Source organism: Thalassophryne amazonica, chromosome 2 (assembly GCF_902500255.1).
Source record: "Thalassophryne amazonica chromosome 2, fThaAma1.1, whole genome shotgun sequence".
In the NCBI taxonomy this organism is placed as follows: Eukaryota; Metazoa; Chordata; class Actinopteri; order Batrachoidiformes; family Batrachoididae; genus Thalassophryne; species Thalassophryne amazonica.
Genome location: NC_047104.1, coordinates 59,867,743 through 59,881,974, shown reverse-complemented (window position 1 = coordinate 59,881,974; position 14,232 = coordinate 59,867,743). Strand labels below are relative to the sequence as shown.

At 42.5% G+C, this 14,232-nt stretch overlaps 1 protein-coding gene across 1 annotated transcript in view; it reads right to left on the bottom strand.

The window, feature by feature from the left end:
* Positions 1 to 942: 942 nt before the first annotated feature.
* zgc:158464 (uncharacterized protein LOC791139 homolog) overlaps positions 943 to 14,232 on the bottom strand; it is an 80,953-nt gene continuing 67,663 nt past the window's right edge. The window contains exon 2 of the mRNA XM_034162912.1: positions 943 to 1,068. Coding sequence (XP_034018803.1) covers positions 943 to 1,068 — 126 coding nt within the window. The remainder of the gene's footprint in view (positions 1,069 to 14,232) is intronic.

The window sequence follows — 14,232 nt, the reverse complement described above, 5'->3', positions numbered from 1 at the left end:
CCTTGTGACAGGAATCATACAGACTTGTTTGTGGAAATTACACAAAATAACATCCAAGTTATGTGCACAGTGATTAGTTCTTCCAAACAAAACAATCAGAACTGAAATCGGTTGCAAGCTGAGGGTGGAGTTACAACTTTTCTGAATTGTGGCTGGACAACAGCTCACCCAGCCTTCGGCTCAAGATGAGCCAATGGCTGATTCCGGTCTGATATTTTTCCATATCAGATCAGTTACAATGACAATCGGTCTGGAACGTGTATCACATTCATGTATCAAACCAAAAGCTTATAAACACAATTAGAAAAAACCAAGTCGGACATGAACATACTCCCTAAATATCTAAACAGCATCTGAAAAAAACACAGATTGAAAGTTTACCAGCTAACAACCAGAACATCTGTTAGCAAGTTCTTCATGGAGGTGAAGTGAACAGGTCTGACACAAGCCCAAAACCATCAGAAGCGTTCATATTCAGGTGTAGTTTGGTGTTTATACATATAATAGCCATATAATGAAACAAATTATTACCTCCGCTTTTTCAGTAATAATCCTATAATAGAACACAGAGGGAGCAGAAGATGATCAGACAAAAGGACAAAATTGTGTTAATCTGTCCCTCTTTTGACAAGACTGTCTTCTGAGAATTGAAGAATTACACACCTCAGGTTAGACTTGAATTGACCCAAAGACCTCTTGTTCTTGACATCACATATCTTTATAGCTGCCAATTAATTTCTCCAACCACATCAATGGCCAGTAACAGACCAATTCAGAAATTTTATGTGAAGGAAACTAGTGGTAAAGTGTTTGTGCTGCCACATCGGTAGTTGGCTTAAACGTAAAACAGTTCTTATGTTGGATTTGGGAGTTCGAATATTGGCAGATATGCAACGAAACGAGCAAAGAAAGGACAGCAACTGTTCATGTCGATACCTGCCATCATCTTCTGGGCTTCATAGGCTCCATGTAACCATCGTTCTCAGTTGTCACCTTTTCTGTGCTGGTCTGAGTGCCACCGGCCTGTTCAGCATCAAAAGGGTCTGCATAGTCTTCAAGGATAATCAGCTGTAAGACAAAAATAAATACAATAAGAGTGGATAATAAGCTGCAGCGAGGTAGCAGAGGAGAAACAGCACTCATTTACTGTTCTGTTTAAACACGACACTGTGGGTAGGGCTGGTGTCAGGAGAGCAACGATGCAAAGCTGCATGACAGATACTTCAGTGGCTTTGGTCAAGTGATAGCCACTGAGGAAGGTGAAGATAAGGAGAGAAAGCAATAAATAATATCCCACTGCTGTATGCTTCGGCGCAAACTCCCAAAGTCTCAGCTTCAGACTTACAGCTCTCTCTGCTGGTCTGTCTAATTACATGATAGCTCACGACAGGCCTACTTTTTAAAAGTAGACAAGAAGACCACAACTGCTCAACTTTCTTAAGGGAAACAATTTGGTAGATTTATGCCATGCTGGCAGTGAGCCACGGCTAATTGCAGTGTTGCTCTTTTGCTGAGCATCTGTGCAGGAGATGGCAATTAAGTGTATGTTCTGAAACCCAGAAATAAAGCTCAGATCTTTAGGGACCAGGGCAATAGTCCTAGATCTACAACTGCTTGAGGGTATATTTGTCTCTCTAAAAGGTTTGCTGCATCAAGCAGAGAACTGCATCTATAAGCAAGCAAAGAGCTACCCTTTAAATGGAAGTAATTTCAAATCTGAAACATCCAGTTCAATCAAGCGAGGACATCTGACAGAAAGCAACTTGCTCGGTGTGTCGCAGACCGAAAGGTCCTCCCGTAAAAACAGGGCCCTGCCTCCACTGCACATGCATCATTTTGGAGCTCAGAAGCTCATCTGAGAGAGTCTCTTCACCCAAAGCAATCAAATGGATGAATGTGATTATTAACCATCAGATGACAACGTAAATCCTCTTAAAATCATTCTAAAGTCAGTTTAGCAGAACCAGGCAGTTTAAGCAGAAACAGGCAATACTTGATGACACTTTAAAATGACGGACGCACAGTGAATGCATCAGCTAGCCACTTGCGTACCCGCGGCGCTCTGATTGCTTCCTCCGTCTTTTATGATGAAATAATGCTGAATTTATGTGGAAATGATTGTTGTGCAAAAGCTTCAGATATCTGTCCATGAGATAGATGATGGCTGGAGTGCAGTTTGAAACAGAAACAAGGTCCGTGCACCGCAGCTAATGACGCATGCACAGTGAAGGCAGGGCAGACCGATTTTTAGGGAGGACTGTTTGGTCAGCGACACCGGAATACACACTTTATTCTCTGTTGGAACATTTACCCATCAAGCTCTGCCAATCCATGAGTGTACGCACCAGAGGAATGAAGCTGTTCATGTTCTGTAAGAGGGAAACATCTTAGTTAAGGGTTTTGTCACGTGCAACACCCATATAAGGAAAGGCTTATGCATGTAAATACGTGAATGACTGGCACTACACCCTGTGAGTCATGTGTAACAGGAAAGGATTTGACCTCATTATAAACAAGATCATCACTCATCTCGTGGGAGGGTCGAACTTGAACAGGATTGGACAGAGATTTGTACGCTGCATGCTGCGCGTCTACCTACCTAAGCAGACCTCCTGAGAACAACCGGTGTCCGTCTTTGCCACAGAGACTTAACAGAAACAAAGTTTATGTAAAGGCCGACCGTGAGACACACTCATACACACAGTCAGGCCTTCACCTGGGATCTCTTTTCATCTTGCAGAGGTTGTAACATAATGTTATTATGAAGAATTGCAAAGTGTTTAAACTGTATAAAGTTCACTCGAGATAATTTGTTAGCCGACAGAAAAATACTGATAGATACCATATATCAGTAATGGCTCATCACAATATAGGCCAACATGGATTAGATAATACCAGCACAGAGTATCTACATGAATGTCTTTCATACAAGCTACTGTGTTCGACAAGGTTTCCTCTCCATCTGCTTCAGGGGAAAATAACTAGAGTTTTTTTGCCACAGCAAAATTATGGGTTACGAAAATGTTTTGCCTTTGTAAATTCAAGCAGAGGGGGAGAAATCCAGTACAAACATTGTTCTGGTTTGCTTAGTGCCACACAACTATACATATTTGAGTCACATTTTAAATTAAAATTTAGTCACTTGGATATGCAACATTGTTACCACACCAGAGACACCAAAGCAGGCTGAAAATTATGCAGCAAAGCCACATTGGCCTTCCTATGTCATCAGTTTCACACTTAACCTGACTGCAGCACCGCTTGGCAATCCTTATATCAGCAGTGTATTCACGCTAGGAAATGCCCTTGTACAACTGTAGCCTCCTACTCTGACACAATTAGTCCCACAAGGAAACTGGACTATACAATAACTTGATACCAGCGGTTGGTAGAACCTAGCTGGCAGAAATTTCATGCTAAGTAAATGAATGCTTCTACAAGTTTGACCGTTTCACATCATAGAGATACACTCAAGTCTAGGAAGTTAATGAAAACCTGGAACTTAGTCTTGATCCAGGACAGTCACAAACCAAGACACTGAAATCCCTTTTCAAGCTTCTCAAGTGCTACACTTATTTAAATAGGCAGCATTTACAGCACCTGAAAATGGATATGGTGTACTGTCAATAGAAACCTTATACACAACCCTTAAATTAGATTAAGATAATTTAAACTGTGTAATGTAATGACATTCTGTCTGTATCCATGGACAACACACTTAATCTGCCTTAAATGGGAAGTGGTGTCAGACAGAAAAGTGACCCCCATGGAAAAGTGAACCGTGGGTCACAATTCTACATAGAAAAATGACCAGCACGTCAGATATCCATGGGGTCAGAATTCTATCCAACACTGGCTTTGAGTGGGACTTGTAGATGCTCATACGCTTCATGCTATGGAATTCGGAGACAGGCACATACACCCCCGTCCCTCAGGGCCTATAAAGACTTACTTCATCTCATTTTCGAACTGTTTCAAAGCAGAGCAGTTAAATAATCTTCATACAGAGACGCAGTAAAATCAATCACCGCAACCACAACTATGAATGATTTACTTCACGCATAAGCCACGGGGACCCTTTTGAGCTTGGAACTTGGAAATATCTTAAATTCACAAAGGCAGAAGGACAGTCAAGTTTCCATTTTCCATAAAACAAACTACACAACTATCAAACTCAACTCAAGCTTTCCAGTGTAGAAACCTAAACAAAAAGAAGTGCAATAAAGGAGGATGAATATTCTTTTGCCATTTCACTTTTACTTTGAAGCATGAGTCAAAGGCTGGAACTATTTATTTGATGTGAAATGATATTTGACATATTTCAAATATTAAACATAGATAACTAATGCTTTGCTGCTATCTGTGAACAGCTGTGAGTTCAAGTACTGCATAGTTTTGGTCAACTCCACCAGTGACAGATGGGCAACTTCACATTGAATAAAGCGCCCGGTCCCATCAAATAATGTAGAATGAAAATGAGCCACACAGCATGTTTTTTGTTGTTGTTGTTGTTTTTTTTGCTACGAGAGGATTTATTCAACTATCGTGGGAGAATAGTGGCTCTGAGAGGCAGTAAATTGGTTGGCGAGGCTCATCTGAGCGTGGTGCTCATTTCAAGATGTTCAAAATTTAGCAACAACAGTGTGGGGCAGTTCTGTGCAGGTTATTAAACGACTAATAATACATAACATGGCTTTTGGAGGGCGGTATGCATTTTCAGAGGCCCAACGTTCATGTCCAGTTGCCCAAAATAACAGATATTCGCCGAGTTGGACGAAGGCGAATATCTGTCATTGCGGGCAACAGCATGGATGGAGGGACTCTGAAAATGCATACCGCACGACAACAGCATGTTATTTGCATTATTATCACTTACTGAGATACACAACACGTGGAATCACATTAACAATATTTAATGTCATTTCAAAACGCACGACACCCAGCAAACGCATACATAAAAGGTTGGCTCACTTTAACTTTTGTCTTGTCGGCTGGCACGCGCTGCTCTCCAAATTCGTCAGGGTGTCCTCATCAAGCTGGCTGCTTTGGCTGCTGTTCACTGTCATACTATCCATGAGAAAATCATCTGTAATATCCATATTGGGACCAACACACACTTCTCGCCTTTTCATCTTTTCCTCTGCGGACAGTTCTTGGGTTGTGCACACTATGACGTCATCAGTTTACGCACAGCAGGCGGGTATCCGGATACCCGCCCACTGTGGGCAGCTGCAGGCGGGTATAGCCAGGTAGTGTAAATGTAAATCTACGCTACCGGCCCAGCAATGCCTCAGTAAGTGATATAATGCAGATTATTCACCTTATTCAGGAAGTCAGGGTGGGCAGCTCCATTTTGTCAAACAACTTCCAGTTTGTCACTGCACCTGATATTAGCTACGTGGGAACACAGTACGCTGGAAGTGTCCAAACATGAGCAGTATTAGTTGTTCAGTTGGTGGGTGCCACAACAACTGGAAGAAGAGGAAACTATTGCTTTCAGAACGATGTTTTGACATGGAAAGGAGAGATCTGAGTGCTGTGGACCAGCATTTAACTTGTTCCCTCCTCTATTGAAAGACGAGGATCTCCGGTGCTAGATAAAGGCGCTGAATTTGAAAAATCCACCCAAACATCCCTGTCTGTTCTTTTTAATTATGGAGAAAAAAAACCACACCACTGGATCTTTACCCAGAGAAATGGATGGGCTACAACGCTCTGTTGAAGAAGCTAGTGAGGGTAAACGGGTAAGCTGTGTTTGTAGCATTAGCGGCTATCTAATTTACTCTTTTTCTGGCGTTTGATACAGCCAAGCACTGCATGAAATAACACCATATGTAATCTTGGCATTATGGTGGTACTACTTATCGGGTAGTATTTTAACTTGATTCAAGGATATTGATAGGCTTCGGCACTTTTATAGTTCCTCATAGCTAAACCGTCCACACAAAGTAGTTAACAATATCGGTAAACATAATCGAGTGCCACTTTTTCGTGTCATCTTCCCACTCTGTTATGACCCGTGAGTGAGCCAGAGTCGTTCCCTTTGAGCTTTTCAAAGGGGTTTTTGTTTCTACCTGTGTAATACTGTATCTTCCATTGTTCTATATTTAAAACACTGCTCACCATAAATCCTAAGACAAAACGGAAATGCCTCTGTTGTAAAAGTGGGCGGGGCTGAATAAGGTGAATAGAGGCATGTTTGTGGTGAGGACGAGGCTGCTAAAACCCCATTATCCGAGCGCCTGGTAGTGACAGGCTCAGCCCTCTTGTGCACACAATTCCACCTGCTTTGTGCGCCGGACACTGAATAAAAATTAATTATTTTGTAGTGGATTAATCATTTTCTGTCAGTATGGATGTTGAAAACACCTCTAATTGCTTCTGGAATCACAGAAGACCGTTTCATCTGGATTTTTTTCTCTCCCTCTCTCTCCTGCTCCATGAGGAGTGTATTTTGGAACAGCTTTAGAACACAGAAGGAAAGCGCACAAAAGAGTGATTTTGCAGACATAACATAAAGTTAAAAGTTGGATCATGGTGACTGTAAGCCACGGAAGAAATAAAGAAAAAAAATGTGATGGCCTTTTGATCAATAGATTCTGTCTGTAGGGGGCCATCACCATTCCGCTGAGGCTTAATTCACGTATGGGTAGAGGAGACCGTTAATATTTCCCAACTTTTAAAAGCATCTTTCTCATCCCAGTGCAGGACCATGGGGTTGTTAGGAGGGGTGGTGGAGAGGGTTGGAGTTGCCTGGGGGCATACCATCTGCCTTATGACAGAATGTGTCAGGACCGTAGCCAAGCCGCGTTTGTAATAAAAGTAAATTTCAGCCTCATTTCAAGAGTGCAGTGCCTCAATATGTCAAGCCATAAGCCTACATGATGTGTCAGAGATACCTTAGAGGATTAGCAGCCATCTCTGTGGTAACCCATAGTTCTTAAGCACAAGAAAAAGAACCACAGCCTCATTCTCAGGGTGGCCATGTCTTACACCTGCTAATGTTCAGACAGCTTGTGAGGAAGAAGGCAACAACCTCTTCTTTGAAATGCATTGCAGCTCTCCGGCAGATTCATTTCAAGTCAGCAGGGCAAATGAGAGAACATTAGCAGAAGAGGGAGACTATAACGGGCACCTGCCACTTTGGCTCAATATTCCCGATACTGGAGCTTGAAGCATTACAATTCATTGGGCTCAGGTCTTCCATTAGAAATGAGAAAATGTGGGCTGCTATTCACTTCCTGCAGTCTAAATGGAGCGAGAGAGTGTCAATAGCTCATCAACAGCCAACAGGAGAAAGAAAAACCTCAATGTCATCCCATGGGTAAAGGTATGCAGTAATTACGCTCTGCTTCACAGACTGAGAAAAGGTATGTGCATTTTAATCCTTTGTGATGTTGGCATTTCAAAAAGTGCATCATTGCATAGCTGGGCTTCCACTTTCACCAACTGCCAGGATGTCAAAACCAAACTATCGGGAAATGCAGTTTGTGTCAGCTATTGTGGCAACACAGCTAAGACAACAATAGCTTACGCCTAGCCAAGGGTGGGCCTGGATGGGCCTGGGCCCGCCCACTTGTCAGCCAGGCCCGCCCCATCCAATGAGAAGGCTGAGTCGACACTCGACAGTCACCTGTTGTTGCCTCATTGTATTCCTATGATTTGGTATTGCATTAGCACTGAGCGACAATTAATACATTTTGTCAAAAAATCTGGTTCATCTTCTGTGATTTTTATTAATTCATTTTCAGAGTACAGTGGTCCCTCACTATAACGCAGTTCACCTTTCGCGGCCTCACAGTTTCACAGATTTTTTTAGTGCAATTTTGCATGCTTTTTTTAACGGCGCATTGTGTTCTGCGTCCTTATCAGGCGGGCCGTTCGCGGCACCGGTTGGCATCACCACGATTGCTCTCACTGCCTCCGATGCGCTTTCTGTGGGCTCAGTAAATGCAGCAGCGGGCCACCTCCTCCTGTCTGCTGTGCGGAATTGCGCCAAATCTGGCAACAGGTCCAGAGACTACGCTCGCTGTTTTGATCTGGATGTTGAACGTAGCTGCAGAGCTCCGTGGCCACTGAGAGAGGACTTGGATTCTTTGCAGGTCCCGCATCCGTACCTCCGGAGGCAGTGAGCGAAGGGAGAGCCGCGCATTGTGTTCTGCGTGTGTCTGTTTATAATCTTCTCACACAGAAGAAAAAAGAGAGTGTTTACACAGGAGAGAAAAGTGAGAAAATGTTAATGCCTGTTTGAGAAAAGTGTGTAGTGAGGGGTTTTACAGCCTTAAAACATCTATAATAATTGTAAAGAATAGCGCTGACTACTTTGTGGATTTGTTTATCGCGGGTTATTTTTGAATGTAACTCCCGCGATAAATGAGGGACCACATTTTTCCTCAAATAAATAGTCTCTGCGGGCCCTCATCACAATGCCAATAACAACATGCATTGTCGAACGCTGTTTTCTACTGTTAATGGGACAAAAACGTCCACCAGAACATCCATGTTGACTCACAGACTGAATGCACTCTCTGTGCTTTCCCTTGAAAGAGAAACTGACCGATTCGTTGGACTATGATGATGACGTGATAAGAGAGTTCAACAAAAACCCGTCGTCTCCTGCTGTAGCATTAAAAAGAATCATCAATGTAAGTGTGAGACCATTAATTACTTTTTTCTTCTAATAGGCCTAATTGTTAATATTATATTGCAACTGCCACGAATCATGTTGGTGTCCGTTCTGATGGTTTTTAATTTGGCTGCCGAGCCATGATTTCCATTGTTTATCAATTTCATAATTTGGCCGCCGAGCCTACCTGTTTTCATGTTGCGGATATATTTTGAATTTTTATTTTAAAGGACTTTACATAACTAAGCGTTGCGTTGCTGCTTGCATTGGCCATGGGGTGCTTGTGTCTGACACTTTGCGTCTGTGTAACTGTGCACACAGTGTCTGTGCAGTTGGCTGAGATATGTTCATCATTAAACTTGGAATTCATTTTTGAAACATGCCTTATTTAAATACCTATTGACGTTTTGGGTTTGGCCCAGCCAAGTAGGCTACCAGATTTGCACTGAATGTGTGTGTGTGGTGTGTGTGTGTGTGTGTGTGTGTGTGTGTGTGTGTGTGTGTGTGTGTGTGTGTGTGTGTGTGTGTGTGTGTGTGTGTGTGTGTGTGGTGTGTGTGTGTGTGTGTGTGGGGCACTGCACTGCAGCTTGCATTATCCATGAAGAGTACTTGTGTCTGACGTGTCGCGTCTGTGTGCTCACTTTGCCAGTGCTGTAGGCTAAGTGATAACATTGCTTGCGATGTCCAAACAAGGCACACTTTTTCAAACGGTGTATTATAATACCTACACCTTACCTACAACCCCAAAGGTTGGGCCCGTCTGATTTTTTCTGGGCCCACCCATTTTATGATTTCTGCCTATGCCCCTGAACAATAGTACACACAACATCATCTAAAACTGACAAAATGTCAGCAAGAATCACTAAGAATTTTGACTATGTCAATAAAAAAAAAAAACATTAGAAATATGCTTTGATGACAGTATGAGATGCCAGGTTGTGTAGGCACATCAAAAAGACATTGCCTCAATGCTGCCATGACTTGGGCATCACCAGGTAAAAGGTATGTATGGTATGTCAAAATAATCATCATGAAATATGGACAAGAAGCAATCACTTGCTACCAAAACAGAAGGTCCCCAGTTGAACAACACCTACAGTAGTGTTCAGAATAATAGTAGTGCTATGTGACCAAAAACATTAAACCAGGTTTTGAGTATATTTCTTATTGTTACATGGGAAACAAGGTATCAGTAGATTCAGTAGATTCTCACAAATCCAACAAGACCAAGCATTCATGATATACACACTCTTAAGGCTATGAAACTGGGCTATTAGTAAAAAAAAAAGTAGAAAAGGGGGTGTTCACAATAATAGTAGTGTGGCATTCAGTCAGTGAGTTCGTCAATTTTGTGGAACAAACAGGTGTGAATCAGGTGTCCCCTATGTAAGGATGAAGCCAGCCCTGTTGAACATGCTTTTCTCTTTGAAAGCCTGAGGAAAATGGGATGTTCATGACATTGTTCAGAAGAAACAGCGTAGTTTGATTAAAAAGTTGATTGGAGAGGGGAAAACTTATACGCAGGTGCAAAAAATTATAGGCTGTTCATCTACAAGGATCTCCAATGCTTTAAAATGGACAAAAAGACGCATGGAAGAAAATGGAAAACAACCATCAAATGGATAGAAGAATAACCAGAATGACAAAGGCTCACCCACTGATCAGCTCCAGGAATGATCAAAGACAGTCTGGAGTTACCTGTAGTGCTGTGACAGTTAGAAGACACCTGTGTGAAGCTAATTTATTTGCAAGAATCCCCGCAAAGTCCCTCTGTTAAATAAAAGACATGTGCAGAAGAGGTTACAATTGCAAAGAACACATCAACTGGCCAAAGAGAAATGGAGGAATATTTTGTGGACTGATGAGAGTAAAATTATTCTTTTTGGGTCCAAGGACCGCAGACAGTTTGTGAGACAACCCCCAAACTCTGAATTCAAGCCACAATTCACAGTGAAGACAGTGAAGCATGGTGGTGCAAGCATCATGATATGGGCATGTTTCTCCTACTATGGTGTTGGGCCTATATATCGCATACCAGGTAACATGAATCAGTTTGGATATGTCAAGATACTTGAAGAGGTCATGTTGCCTTATGCTGAAGAGGACATGCCCTTGAAATGGGTGTTTCAACAAGACAATGACCCCAAGCACACTAGTAAACGAGCAAATCTTGGTTCCAAACCAACAAAATTAATGCTCGCAGATGTGAAGAATCATGAAAAACTGTGGTTATACAACTAAATACTAGTTTAGTGATTCACAGGATTGCTAAAAAAGCAGTTTGAACATAATAGTTTTGAGTTTGTAGCATCAACAGCAATATTATTGTGAACACCCCCCTTTTCTACTTTTTTTTTTTTTACTAATAGCCCCAATTTCATTACCCTTAAGAGTGTGCATATCATGCTTGGTCTTGTTGGATTTGTGAGAATCTACTGAATCTACTGGTACCTTGTTTCCCATGTAACAATAAGAAATATACTCAAACCTGGATTAATCTTTTAGTCACATAGCACTAATATTATTCTGAACACTACTGTATGCCCAGTCTCTATGTCATATGGAGTTGTGTGAGAAGGGCATCCAATGTAAACTTTGAGGGTAGCAGGGCTGTGCCAACCTGAGCCATAAGGAAGAGGCCAAAAAAAAAAAAAATTTTAAGAAATATGGAAAATGATTATAAACGATGAATGCTCCTGTAGGCTGCAGCTGTTGCATGATCTTGACCGCATCCTGGCAGTTTGTGAGCGAATCCTGTGAGCTTTGCATTGCATTCGTGACTACATCATTCTGGTTCACAGCCATTTACTTTCCTCATGTATATGCAAACAATTCTCAAGATGCTGTCACAACACCACCAAGACATCAATATGGTGGTACCGATAAATCGTCAAGATGTGACAAGACGGTGGAAAAATTACATGGTGCATCGGAGGCCTTCCCAAGCCCATGATAACCTTATGATGTAGCATAATGTGACACGTGATGCCAGCAGATATCAACAAGACTCAACAAGTCATCAGCCTACATTGTGCCACACATTGTATCAAACACTATGAAGGTGAAAAGACTTAATAGTCATGGAATTTGTCTTCACCGAGGAAGAAGACATAAATATCTTTTGAAACATACACTGGTGAAAATAGTGACCAAGCCAAGTTCAGCTAACTGACTGCAGAAAGGAATGTAATTCAGGGCTGTCCAGGAAGGATTGAATGTGTCAGAGGCCATAGAAGGCTGGTGCTCCTCTGAGACCGCGGAAAAGTCAGGAGGCTGCAGAATGATGGCGGACGGCTGAGGAGAGAAAAAAAAGAATGGCATGTGTGATTTATGTCTCATGCCACAGGGGATTTCAACCTCTGAAAACCTAATACAACTTAGAGCTTAGAAGCTCAATTGCATTAAGGAATTTGAAAAGGATTTTTTTTTTTTTTTTTTGGTAGACTGCATTTCTACAGAACACTTCATCTGATGCAGACGTTCAAGCGCTTTACAATGATGCTTCACTTTCACCCCATTCACACAGGCATTTGCACCCACCATGTCAGTGTGCAGCCATGCAAAATCAACTTGGGGATAAATAAAGGACCTTGCAAAAAGGAACATTTCTGAGCTTTCTCTCTTATCCGAGAAAAGCACTTATGACCCTTTGCTGAGGAGCCCATCTATTTAATCGCCAGAACACCACCAAGTATCGTGTTTCATTTCCACAAAAAAGAAAATGATTTTCAAGTCGCTGTCACTTAAAGCTACAGCGTGATTTAGGGGTGTTTATTAGCAGAAATCGAATACAGCATCCATAACCATTACCCATTAGAGTACAGTATAATTACCTGCAACAACTAATCAGTATGATTTCATAATTTTAGTTTGAGCTCTTCTGGGGCTGAGTAACTCTTTCCTGAGTACCATTTGAGATATAATTTATTGATCTCACAGTGGAGAAATTATGTTTACACTCCAGTTACCTCAGACAGCAATTAGTCCACAATTATTACTTGTTTAACGTAATAATGGCACACATCAGAATTAAAGACAGCACATACACATTTGACACTGGTTATGTGCACTAAATTCGAAGAAGTCCGTTATCCGAATTGAGGCAAGTGGGTGAAGGTCACGCAGCAACCCTGAGTTGCGGCACCATCAGCTTGGGGGTGGGGGGGGCAGCTGCAGTTAAGACCACGCCACCCTTGCAGAAGGGAAGGGGTGACGTGGGCAGAAGCAAGAGTGGGGTGTGTGTGATGGTTGGTAGGTGGGGAAAGAGGGAGTGGAGCATGCTTCAGTCCTGTGAAACAGTTTATTGCCTTTGTGAGTTGAGATAAGAAACAGCCAAATGATCACCAAGGCCTGAAGACATTCCTCTGGAGGAAAAACAGTCTGGCAATTTGTCCTTCAGGCTGATAAGCCTGCCGTGTTGTGGTTTGAGCAGTGAAAAACACTTTTTACAGCTTCACTTGAACAACCAAGTCCCAATTATGAATTAAGAATATTCCAATTATGAATTAAGAATATTCTCCGGCCTCCGAAACCTTCATCTTCATCTGCAAGGCACGCATCTGCTCCAAGAAAGTCATCCAATTTACATCTGAGTTCAAGAGTCATTGCAGTCTGAGAATGCACTGCCTTGCCCACCTCGTTAATCATGATGGACAAGCGAGGGGCCACGGTTCTTGATGCCGCTGTCTTGCCAATTTTCCGGTAGATCAGGGCAGCACATAAGCCAGAAAGTACCAGTCCTGCTACCATAAGACCAAATATGAATAAATCCTCAACGTCCTCAACGGACAAAGGCGCCAAGCATGCAACACGCCACGACCCCCAGGAGTCGAGAACATAGCCCGCAAGATACACTCCATCTGGGCAGGTAGGATCCCCCGGTCCTGACCTTCTTGTAGAAAAGATGGTGTCAATAGCGTTCAGAGACCAGCTGATCAATTGCATGGTTAATCCAATAGTAGTCCAATAGATCCAGTATCCAATATAATTTGAGGAATTCACAGTCTAAGACAGTCATCAGACTAAGGGCAGTTCAGAAGCTCCCATGACCTCGCATTCACCCATTCACAAACACACACTCACACACTGATGTCAGAAACAGAGAAGAGAAGGTAACACACTGTTATCGCTGTACTATTTGCATAAAGTATGTTGCGTTTGCTCTGATGGATGGAAAAAGTTAATTTAAAGAAAAACTGCCCAAGCTGTACCTCCTTGCTGATAGCCTCTTCTTATCTTTATCCCTGAATGGTGTGTGTGTTGTTTGCAGTCACTGTTTGTAGTATATTAAAAAGAACACTTTGCCAAGAAACTGTTGTGTGGGCCGCTGAAGAGGAGGTATTGCTGGCCCACCACCACCAGTCGGCGCCCTGCTTGGAGTGCGGGCTTCAAGCATGAGAGGGCGCCGGAGCCACTGGAAGTGACAGCTGTCACTTGTCAACCACACCAGCTGTCTCTCATCAACCACCTCATAAGAAGCGGATTACAACTCCACCTCCTCGCCGAGAAATCATCTACCACTAGAGGTAACCTTCTCTGCTGAATTATTGATTGTCTAACATTGTTCTGTGTGCAGCCGCATTCCTGTGGAGATCCAGAAGAGGGAC